This window comes from Populus nigra, chromosome 2, assembly GCF_951802175.1.
Source record: "Populus nigra chromosome 2, ddPopNigr1.1, whole genome shotgun sequence".
Taxonomy (NCBI): Eukaryota; Viridiplantae; Streptophyta; class Magnoliopsida; order Malpighiales; family Salicaceae; genus Populus; species Populus nigra.
The window spans coordinates 42,463,841-42,476,473 of NC_084853.1; the positions used below are offsets into that span (position 1 = coordinate 42,463,841).

A 12,633-nucleotide genomic window follows, 5' to 3' on the forward strand; every position below is an offset into this window, starting at 1 on the left:
TATAATTTTAAAGTTTTTTACTTATTTTATTATTTAGGATCAATGTGCAAAACTAGCCTAATATATAAGAGCAAATTTGGATCCATTTGTTGGAGATCTTTAGGTTAGGGAAGAGGTTAGATATGATGAGCTGTGATTAACAAAGTCTATGAATACTTAAATCTTTAATACGAGACGTGTTAGGATTAACTTTGACGATATGATCTAAGCACATTAGGTTAATATGAAAAATACATTGTTAAGGAAAAAATCTAATTTTAATTTATATGTAAATTAACATGAGAATATTCATTAATATTTTTAAAACAAGAAGTAACATGCTAAAAACTTATTTAGACTGAAGGACTTTCTTTTTAGAACGAGAGGATGGCCGTACGTAGGTAGATGTGATTTATTAATTTTTAATTAGGTGGACTTGGAACTGGGGCTTTAAAAATGCAGTTGCACCATTTGATATCGCGTTGTATTTTTTAAAGTGTTTAATTTAAAAAAATTAAAAATAATTTTTTTAGTTTTTTTTTTATTTTGATACAGTAATATTAAAAATAAAAAAATATTATTATAAAATACTTTTAAATAAAAAATATTTTAAAAAACAATCTTTACTATTTTAATGATTTTTAATTAAATATAACAATTCAAAGACTCCGCTAAATCAGATATCAATAAAAATAACTCTTTACACTAATAAATTAGAGAGAAATAATAATGAAACCTTGTTTCCAACTGTGTTTTTTTATATATTTTGAGTTTTTATTTTAGTTTCAAATTATTTGTGTTTTTAAATTTTTTTGAAAGTGTTAATGGAAAAAAATAAATTTTAAAATAAAATAAAATAAAATAAAATATTATTTAAATATATTTCTAAATGAAAAACAATATATAATAAAACTATAAAATAAAAACTAAAAGCATTATCTAACCACGAACCATTAAATTTTATGTTCCGGTGAAATATATATATACCAGAGAATAAAGGAGCTGGACATCTCATTAATTTGGACGTGCATTGATGCATGGCCACAAAGTTTTGAGGATCAAGCTGTGTGAGATTTTATCATCAGAGATTGGCATGGCCGAAAAGGTACAATAAGCATTTTGTTTTTTATACGAAAATAAACAATGAATCCCCCATCACAGCCTTCAATAATTTAATCTTCGCACAACATGTCGAATATGGGTCCTTCCGTCATTTCACGAAGGAACATGATTGAGTGGCTGTTGTGAGCCTTGTGGCCCGTTACAGGTTTGTTCTTGTCTGCAATGTCACCAGTATCACACAAAAAAAAAAAGTAATTAAATAATTATTTGATTAATGTTGATTATGCTTAACTTCGTAGCTTTTTATTTCAAAAAATGCTGTCTTTTCGCACCATCTTTTTTTTTTCTATTTAGAAAATTGAAAAACAAAGTAGATTTAAAATAACACAAAAGGGGCAAAAACTATTAAATTATAAATGAATTTAAGAGTATAGAGATTAAATATATAGTTTTTCAAGATCATAAGGGCTAATCGTTTGGTTTTGTTAACTATAGAGACTGAGTTATAATTACACTTTACATGATAAATGAATGAGCCCACGATTAGACTATGGCTTTGTATCGCTTTCATCCTTTATTATTCTTAGATTCTACTCAATTTTGTTCGGGTAAAATATTTTGAATTTTGAAGGTGTTTTTAAAAAAGTTAAAAAAATTTATGTTTTTATTTATTTTAAATTAATATTTTTTTATATTTTTAAATAATTTTAATATACTAATATCAAAAATAATTTATCTTTTTAAACAAAAATTATTTTAAAAATTAACTGTTAAGACCCTCTCAAACACAACATCTTTTATTTTAGCTTCAAACCTCAAACTTGTCAAGAAATTACAAGTCTCATAGGATTTCTTTTTGGTTAACTTTCAATATCAGGATCGATGGCCAAAGCGACGCAACCTCAACGATTGGTTCATTTCATTTTATGGAAACATGATTGTGGGTTAATACTGTCGTGTGCGGATATATTCTTGTCAGGTGTTAACCCGGCTACTTGAACGCTAGGACCCACCGTAGTCGGGCCTCTTTGCTTTCTGGGTGGTTCAATACAATATATGCTCCGCGTGCTCCGCAATACTGTCTCAGTACTCACGAGCCTTGAAAAGAGATAAGCTTTCAGATCCGTGGCCACTGCGCACGTTTTGAATTTACTTGTGCGCAAGCCTAGAATAAATCTCCCACCAGACATGGTTTCTTAAGATAATATTTGGTTTATGATGAAACGGAAAAAGACGAGGATAGGTATAAATAGGACATGTAAAATAAAATAAAAAGTAAAGATAAAATTATATTTGAATGTTTTATTAAAAACAACATAATTATTTTTATATCATATCCGATTGAGGATAAATGAGACAATAATATATATATATATATATTACTTTTAATATGAATTATTTTCTAACTTGTATATTTAAAAAAACAAACATATATTTTCTTAGTATATATTGAGTGTTTAAATTATTAATAATAATATAATAAACCTACTTATAAAACAAAGCCCAGTGTCAAATTGGAACCCAGAGCCTGAACCACCCCGTGTTTAATAAAACTATAAAAAAAGAATTGACCCGGCATGATCCAATTAAAAAATCCAGATCAACCAGAGCTAAAATCTATTTAATTTTTTCCTAAGATTTTTTTGGTCAAAGAGAAGTCATTTTGATTATTTTAAAAAAATCATTTTGGATTGACCTTTCTATTCCATGACCCTAGCCTTGTTTCAAGTAAACTTTCAGTTTAGATTTAAAAATCATGATAATAATTATTTTATCTTTACATGACTTGGTTAAACAACTTTGAAATTACAAGTTTTTTACAATGATATTTTAAAGATGATAAATAAAAAATATTGTCCTGTAAAACATGTCCCGCTTATATCTTCTGTTTTTAAAATATAAAAAGTCACTTTAATTATTGTGAAGATAGATCTATTTTTATTTTTTATTTTATTTTGTTAACTAAATATGTTATTGTTTTTATTATCTCAATCTATTTTATTCTGAAAATATAACCATACACCACCCGATTGAGTTACCAGATATATTTTTTTATTAGAATCGTGTCTTCAAATTAAGTTTCAGAACTTTCTCAGCGTTTGGAAACGCGGCTGCAGCCGCGTTCTCAAAAAATTTGAATTTTTTTTTGTTAAAATTTAATATACTTTGTACGTTTTGTATCGTTTTGATGTGCTGAAGTTAAAAATAATTTTTAAAAATAAAAAAACATTACTAACATATATTTTAGCACAAAAAATTATTTAAAAAACACCCGCAACCACACTGTTAGTCTTCTATCGCCAGCATGTTAGTGGATTTTGTTCAGATTTATATCTTTCATGAACTGCATTAATCTCGTTTTGTTGGGAATTGACGTTTTCACTGAAGTTTTTTGAAAAATCTAGACGGGATGCAAAAGAGGGGAATTTGTTTCGATGATTTTAAAAAATAACCCAATATACCATTTGTTAATAAAAATAAATAAATAAATAAAAATACAGAAAGAAATAATTAATGAAGCCAGTTTTATCGAATATTCTTTTGGAATTTACTTTCTAAAAAATCAAATGCGTAACTTTAACAAAACTAGCATTGCTCGTTAATAAAAAAAGAAAGAAAAGGGAAAGTAAACTACTTTAAATGGGATATGTTTTTTATATTATTTAAAGATTTATTTATTGGATTTATTTTTTTTAAAAAGAGAGATAGAATATAAAATAAATAAATAACAATATTATTAGAATTGAACTTCACTTCGACCCCGAGAAAGACGATGGATTCCTGATCAAGTTATTGGATCAACCATTTAATGATTGGTTCATTAGATTGACGGGTTTGATAACAATAGAAGAATGGGTTTTAACAAAAATGATCTGAGTATTTATGCCTACAATGAGAAATAATTCTTTAAAATTCTCTATTCTCTACTTAATTTCTGCGTGGAGAAATCAGTAGTAATGAAATAATATAAAATTTCTCTTTAAATAATCCTGAGATCCCACACTTGTATCTTCTATGGTTTAAGTGCGAGGTTTCCGAGGAAACATCTCGAGCTTTAAGAAGATGGAGTCCTCGTTGTAGATTCATGAAACTTAAAAGAAACAAAAAGAAAAAGAAAAAGGAAAGGAGAAATCCAGTACCGCCACCGCAAAAATAAAGGGAAAAGTGGAAACGTTGTTGGAAAAAGCCCTCCAGCTCGAAGCCTTGGAATTCCGTTTGGTGGGGGTATTTCTATAAATAGCAAATCCGATCTATTTAAGGGACTCTGACACTGCACGCAGACCACTTTTTCATCTTTCAGAATCATTACACAGTGACAAGTGGGCGCTCGAAGGTCGCTTGTTACTTGCTTGTGCCAAGAAAAAAGAAACCATGAATTTGTGTGCGCATGCATGTGCGAAATGTGGAAGCCATCGCTTGGATGATGGCAAGGAGAAAAATTGATAATTTGAAAAATTGAACGTTTTTTTTTTTTAAATAAAATAAAAATAAAATAGAGTCGGCTGTATAAATATTTTGAATGGAAATCTCATAATCTTGCATGTTTAGAATGAAAATCTTGAACCTCAGCCATCAAACGCTTAAAGAGTACGTGTAAGAAAAGAAAGAAAGAAGAAGAAGCGAGAAAGAAAACATCACGTAGCTGTTTTTTTAAATATAAAATACTGCGTGATTTAATTAAGATCATATAGGCTCTGTATACTTGTTATTAAGATTTCTTCAGGGTTATTAAGATTCATGTGCATTATATCTCATAGAATATCGCTTTTCATACTTTTTTTAACTTTTTAAATGAAAAACAATAAATATTTAAATAGAATCACCTTTCACTTTTAAAAGTTAAGCAACAATATAAATTAAAACTGTATTTTATCTTGATTATGATATAAAATTATTTGATTAATCAACATATAATTTATTTTTTTATTTTAATTCTAAACACTAAAATTACCGCAATATCAAATATCAAATATAATTTACTCTTACTCGTTAATTAATTTAATGTTTTCAAGAGTAATCTAATATATTAAAAATGTGAAATGTGAAAAAAAATCACCTAAAACTTGTAATGGTTTTAATAATGAGTTTCACTAATTTACCAATTCATTTATATATTTAAAAATAATTTTTTTTTTTTTTTTTTATATTTAGTAAGCATTTAGAAACGTGAGGCAACCAATGTTTTTAAAATTTTTAATTTTTTTTATTAAAAATTAATTTTTTAATATGTTTTGAATTGTTTTTTTTAAATCAAAATACTAAGAAGTATTAGATAAGAAAAATAAAAAAAAAGGAAGGAAGGACAAGACGAAGCAACAATTGGAAACGATTAGCCACGCTGTCAGAATTTTTCCTTCCCACCTGCCATGGGAAGTCAACGAGATGCAGATTTTTATTTCTAGTTAGATTTTTTCCGCATCCAACTCCAACTCCATCTTCAATTCATTCATTCATTCATCTTCCATGTCACTTCTCTCTATGACGATTGAGAGTTTTTTTAATGTTTTTTTAAAGTGATTTTTACTCTAAAATATATTAAAATAATATATATATATATATTAAAAATATTTTTGATGTTAATAAATTAAAATAATAAAAAATATTTTTTAAAAAATATCCCTGGATATCTCCCTTGCCACTAGATTTCAAACTTGAGGTCGGTTTAGGGGGGCGTAAAATCCTCATAATTGAAAAACAGATTTGTTTTTAACACGTGGAAATTATTCTTTATAAATGAAAATAAAAAAGAGAAGAAATAATCATGCCATGTAAACCATAGAAAAAAATGCAAATTCTGTTACGAGCAAAGAAGTAGCGGACCCCACACAGTAAGAAAAACCAGTGGATCACAATAATTTAGGACAATGGTTAACAAATGTGATTTGTGTTAAGAAAGAAGAAGAACATAACAAGTGTTAAAACTGATCGGGTGTCCGTCGCCGTTTAGCAATATGGAATCTAACCTTGATGTCTGGAAAAGGAGATGGTGTGTAAACAAGGGTTTTTTAAAAGGGTTACCAGGTGAGCCTACTGTTTACTGCTTTTATTAGACCAACAAACAAACTCCACAGAATCGTCGTTGCCGACTACTTCTCAACCTCCAACAATTCTTTCTTTGTTTTTATTTTCATCTCTCAATCAAAATACTATTAAATTTTAGGTTTCTTTTATTTAATCATGCATTTAACCATGGTTACTTTTTTGAATCCAATCTATACTTAACCATGGTCCACTTATGCAGTTAAGGAGTAAGAGGGCAGAACACCAAACTGCAAATCCATTCCTCTCCCTCTCCCTCTCTCCCTCTCTCTCATTTTCCACCCTTTGGCTCCAAAGAGAGAAAAAGCCTTTCCTTTCCTTTTCCCATTCCTTATTGCTTCTGAAATATTTAACAAATTTTCTGCTTGCTTTCCGGGAATTTTTTTTTTTATAAACCTGTCCCTTTACCTGGAAAACTTATACCACATGAGAATAAATACCATCCTGCTACCTTACCCCAATTGTTGTCTCATTATCCCAATTTGCCTGACGCAACCGGTGTGTATTTTCTTTCAATTGTCTCTTCTTTGCATCAATCTACTTTACTTTTTCTGGGTTTTCCTTGCAACTTGTTATTTTTGCTATTTTAACTTATAGAGTTCCTGAGATCTGAATTTATGCATACAGTATTGTACGAGAGAAACCATGTGGGCTTGTTTTATTTTGCTAAATGCATTATATTTTAGTCCCTAGCTATAATAGAAACTAGGGGTTTCAGTACCAAGATTTGATTCTGGGTAATAAAGTTTGAAGCTTTGTGTTTAGTCGGTAGTTTGAAGTTTCAGTTTTGGGTGTCCTAGAAATGAAGATTGAGCTGGGTGTGGGAGGTGGGGCATGGAACGATGAAGATAAGACCATGGTTGCTGCTGTTTTAGGCACTAAAGCTTTTAATTACTTGCTATCAAATTCTGTAGCTAATCAGAATCTGTTAATGGCTATGTGTGGTGATGAGAGTTTGCAAAATAAGCTCTCTGATCTTGTGGACCGCCCCAACGCCTCCAATTTCAGCTGGAACTATGCCATTTTTTGGCAGATTTCATGTTCCAAGTCTGGTGACTGGGTTCTGGGTTGGGGAGATGGGTCTTGCAGGGAGCCTAAACAAGGTGAAGAATCTGAGGTCACTAGAATTCTCAATATACGCCATGAGGATGAGACTCAGCAGAGGATGAGAAAGAGAGTTATTCAGAAGCTGCAGACGTTGTTTGGAGAATCAGACGAGGATAATTATGCCTTGGGATTGGACCAGGTTACCGATACTGAGATGTTCTTTTTGGCCTCCATGTATTTCTCCTTTCCCCATGGAGAAGGTGGTCCAGGAAAGTGTTATGCCTCCGGGAAGCATATGTGGATCTCTGATGCTTTGAAACCAGGGCCTGATTATTGTGTGAGGTCATTTCTTGCAAAGTCTGCGGGGTTTCAGACAATTGTGTTGGTGGCTACTGATGTTGGCGTTGTTGAATTAGGGTCAGTGAGATCTGTTCCTGAAAGTATAGAAATGGTTCAATCAATAAGGTCATGGTTTTCCACTCGGAATTCAAGTATCAGAGCCAAGCCAATGGCTGCAGCAGCAGCAGCAGCAGCCATGCCTGCTGTGAGTGAAAAGAAAGATGAGAATTCCCCATTTTCAAATTTTGGGATTGTGGAGAGAGTTGGAGTTCCGAAGATTTTTGGTCAGGATTTGAACTCAAATCATGGTCATGGTCATGGCTTTAGGGAGAAACTTGTCGTCAGAAAAATGGAAGAGAGATCATCATGGAATGCTTACCAGAATGGTACTAGGCTTGCATTACCTGGTGCTCAAAATGGCCTTCCTGGTTCTGGTTGGGCACAGAGTTTTGGTATGAAACAAGGGACCCCAAGTGATGTTTATGGTTCACAAGCCACAGCAAATAATCTACAAGAGCTGGTTAATGGGGTTAGGGAGGAGTTTAGGCTTAACCATTACCAACCTCAAAAGCAGGTGCAAATGCAAATTGATTTTTCAGGAGCCTCTTCGGGGCCTTCTGTGATTGGCAAACCACTTAGTGCAGAATCTGAGCATTCTGATGTTGAAGCTTCATGCAAGGAAGAACGGCCAGGCACGGCAGATGATCGGAAGCCTCGTAAACGAGGCAGGAAGCCAGCAAATGGAAGAGAAGAACCCCTCAATCATGTTGAGGCAGAGAGGCAGCGGCGAGAGAAGCTTAACCAGCGGTTCTATGCATTACGAGCTGTCGTGCCCAATATTTCCAAGATGGACAAGGCTTCATTGTTGGGAGATGCTATTTCTTACATCAATGAGCTTCAAGCAAAGCTCAAGGTAATGGAAGCTGAAAGGGAAAAGTCAGGGAGCATTTCGAGAGATGCATCAGCTTTGGATGCTAACACAAATGGAGAAAGTCACAATCAAGCTCCAGATTTCGACATTCAAGCTTCCCATGATGGGTTGATGGTAAGAGTGAGTTGTCCGTTGGATTCACATCCTGCATCAAGAGTGATTCAAGCATTCAAAGAAGCACAAATCACTGTTGTTGAGTCAAAACTTTCCGCTGCAAATGACACTGTATTTCATACATTTGTGATCAAGTCTCAAGGATCCGAGCAGCTAACAAAGGAAAAGCTGATGGCAGCATTTTCCCGCGAATCCAGCTCATTACACTCATTATCATCAACTGGGTAGTTCGAGAATTAAGGTTGACATATAGTCCATAGGCGTATATGTAGTGAAGAACCCTTTTGAAAGCTTCTTCAGTGGTTTTGATACACCGCAAGGGATCTTAAAAAGAGCTGGCTAGAAGTAGAAAAATAACTACCTATTGACCAAGTAGGGCAGCAAATTTTCTGTGATTGTTTATAGTATACATATTTTGTTCCAAGGATGTATTCTTGCCAGATGAATTACATTTCTAAGTTTTAACCAACTGTATCATTGTTGGTTATTTAGCTGATATACTTGTTTTGTTTTTATGTTTAGTTGTTTAATTCTTTTGTTCCTTTCCATGCAATGCGCACTATCATCGCATGGCTATATTTTTTTGTCCGTGGTGCTTGTTTCAGATGAACTCAATGCAAGCTATTTCAGTCAAGTTGTAAAATTTGCAGTAGGAGATGCTAAAGGTTTTGATTTGCGAGTCTGCTACTCTTAAGCCACGTCTTCTACGAGGCAATTCATTTTCTTGCCCTCGCTGCAATAAAATTATCTTTTATTCAGGAGGTTATGTGTGGCAGGTTTTTGATTTAGTAGCGTGGAAGGTCCTGGAGGTGGTGATCAATGACTCTCAACTCAAGATAGTCACATGTTCCGTTTGAGATTTACCATTTTGAAGGAAACGTGTTTATATGTTTCAAGCAATTCTCTATCATCAAATGTTGACGTAATTGGTGGAAAAATCGAATAGCAGCTAATAAAGACATCCCATGTTGCCATTGCCGTTCCAGATAAATCTCCTTTAGAAATTGAAGCTCGTTATCAGTTCTGTGGTTTGAATAAAATGTGAAAAAGCTTGCAACTGGGGACCATATCTTATCATATGGGCTAGAGTCAAGCTTCGTGAAAATGGATCCAGATGTTTTAATCAAACAAGTGGGTGGCATTTGCTGTGCTTGTGTACCTCAACCTTCTTGTTTCGTTGCTTAAAGAAATGCTCAAGTCTGTCTTCTTTTAACGAAAAACAGGACATGCAGTGGAACTGTAAGAGATTCCTAGTTCAATTTTCTTTTCATCACTTTTCCCTGTTGTCTTGACAATCAAGTGAAGCTTCTTTAGATGCACATGAAAAGGAGGAAAGAATAGATCCTGTTCTCAAATTCTAGGCCATCCCTTCATCTCCCTCTTTCAATAAAGCCTTTGAGGTATCTCCAACACTGGCAGAAAAGAACTCCGAGTTAAAAAAACAAAAACAAAGAGAGAGACTGAATAATAAGAGCACAAGGATTTGTCGCGCGTACAACACAACCAAGGACTCTAATAAAGTAGTAGGTGATGATGATAAACCATCATCATGCCATTGCAATACAAAATTGAAAATTGATGATCAGAAAGCCCGTGAGCAGGTTCAACCAATAGAGAAGTGATGACAAAAATCATGTGGTGCATGTGTGCCCTTAAAAAAAGAGTAAAACTTGTGACTTTGAAATGATGCACCCAGAAAAGCGTGACAATAACAGGATAGATACTACTGCCATTTTCTCTTGATTTGCAAGGCCCAAGAACCCGTGTCAAATTCTTCGTGTGCACAGCATGAGGGCGATTCAATCATTCAAGTCTTTGCGTGGGGGTTGAATATTAGTATTATAAGAAACCCATTTCACTGTTCAATTTATATGAAGAGAACAAGGCTTCCATCTCGAAGCACCGAGGCAGGCAGGCAGGCAGGCACGTTGTAGTGATAATAATAAGAAGAAGAAAAAACACCATGTGCTTGGTTTATTTTTATTATTTTCTTTTCCTGTGGTCACACGGATTGAAAGGAGAGGGACGATTTCAGATTCCTGAAGGCCTAAAACACATGGCCGAACAAGGGTCCATACATTGTATTAGCCTTTAGCTTTTACGCCCATATCTCATTCAACTCCTTTAAAGTTTCATGTCAATTCATTGGGTCCTTCATTTTCCTCATATTCATTGTTTTCAAACTTCTCCCTTTGCTTTTGGTTGGAGTTGAATGATCCACACAAGGTGGGACGAGGTTTTCGAATACGCGAAGAGGCAGAAGAACATGCCATGCTGTCGTCAAATTCGAAATACTTTCAGTACAGTCGTGGATTACTATTTTGGGTTTGTTTGGAAGTGTAATAGAATTATTTTTTAAAGTGTTTTTTATTTTGAAATATATTAAAATAATATATGTTTATTTTTTAAAAATTATTTTTTATACCAGCGATATAAAAAATATTAACTTAATTTTTTAAAAATTAATTTTAATAGGGTGGATGGGGATCCATTATTCTCTAAGAAACATAAACATGAACGATCTGCGGTCTTCCAAGATCTGTTAGCCGGGGTCGTGATGGCTGACCAATTCAGCTAGGAAACGTGTGTGAACAATTTCTTCTATTAATTGGAAGCAACAATTCAATGGTCAATGCATGCCCTCCTCCATCTATATGGGGACAAAGCTTACTATATATTAGGTTTGGTAAGCATGTTCATAGTATATTAATTATATTATAGTAAAACTGGTCAAACTCTGATAATGCTATTTAGAGATCTCTCACAAACCTCATGACCATCGGAGATTTATATAGTCGTTAATTTTAGAACTTGTAAGATTAGTCGAGGTACACACAAGCTAGCCCGGATACCCATATTAATCAAAACTAAAAATTATATTATAGTATAGTATAGTATCCTCTATGTGTTTTTTTATTAAAAAGCTAATATCCGTTTATAGTTATTGAATCAACTAGTTTTTTTTTTTCTCTACCATGATTCAAAATAAAAATACCTCCATTGAATTCTCTCACCAATACAAAATAATTAATATGAAGATTGATAATTTTTTTTGAGAAGTCAAAATCTTTCTCTCTCATCTTACTTTTTCAATAACTTTCTTTTCATCTCTCAACATGCAAAGGGTGATACATGATGAAAATAAAATTTTAAGATTGAAATTTAAATATCTAAAACTATAGTGACTAATATATAAAAATTTAAAACTTAAGGGATCAAATTATATTTATTTTCAAAGATATAAAACATAGAAATACTGTAACTATGGGAAAACATTCAAGATATTTATTTTCTATTTATCTGAGCCTCTACTTGCCAAGAGTTATTTCAACCCTTTATGTAGAAAAATTAAAAAAAAACCTTGTTAATAATGAATAGAAAAATAAAACCAAAAACGGTATTCAATTCAAATAAGAAAACTAGAAAATGCTATTAATAATGAATTAAAAAATAAAATTAACTAAAAAGATATTTATTCTTTCAAAAAATTTGGTCACCAATTATAAAGGCCCTTATAATAGGTGTTAATAAAAAGTCCAGCTTCACAATATTTTTCCGTTACACCGTTAATTTAGTTACCATCTGCTATTTCCTTTTAGTGTTTTTGAATTAAAGATTTTTCTTGGTATTTTTTTTATATATATATATATAGACACACGCACACACTTTAAAAGACACCACTTCGATTATTCAATTAGAGATAATTATTTTTTGTTCGGTTTTTATTATAAAAAAAAATAATCAAACTAATTTTTTTAAAAAAACTAAAATCGGTTCAAACCAACCAGTTTTGATTTGGTTCTTTTGGACAAAACTAGTTAAATCTGGTTTGCCTTGGTTTTTTTTTTGGTTTTTTTCGGTTCAATTTTTTTTGTTTCAGACTAATAAAACCGAAATGAACCGATTGGTTTTTTTAAAATTTTAATCGGTTTTTTTCACGGTTTGATTTTTTTGATCATTTTTTTTATTTTCTCAGTTTAATCAATTTTTTGATTTTTTTGCTCACCCTTAACTTCAATCATAGTATTAAGCTTTTAAGGAACTTAAAATAAAATAGAGAATTTATATCAAAATAAAGATATTCAATCCTCTCTTCTTACATAAGTAATTATTAAAATTCT

At 32.1% G+C, this 12,633-nt stretch overlaps 1 protein-coding gene across 1 annotated transcript; it reads left to right on the top strand.

Annotated features, from left to right (window-relative positions):
• The first annotated feature begins 6,278 nt into the window (after nucleotides 1-6,278).
• On the top strand, nucleotides 6,279-9,010 carry LOC133682570 (transcription factor MTB1-like). The gene is made up of 2 exons (XM_062105962.1): nucleotides 6,279-6,579; nucleotides 6,709-9,010. Exon 2 carries the CDS (start codon nucleotides 6,884-6,886, stop codon nucleotides 8,738-8,740), a length of 1,857 nt encoding a protein of 618 aa, XP_061961946.1. The 5' UTR covers nucleotides 6,279-6,579; nucleotides 6,709-6,883; the 3' UTR covers nucleotides 8,741-9,010.
• The last annotated feature ends 3,623 nt before the right edge of the window (nucleotides 9,011-12,633 follow it).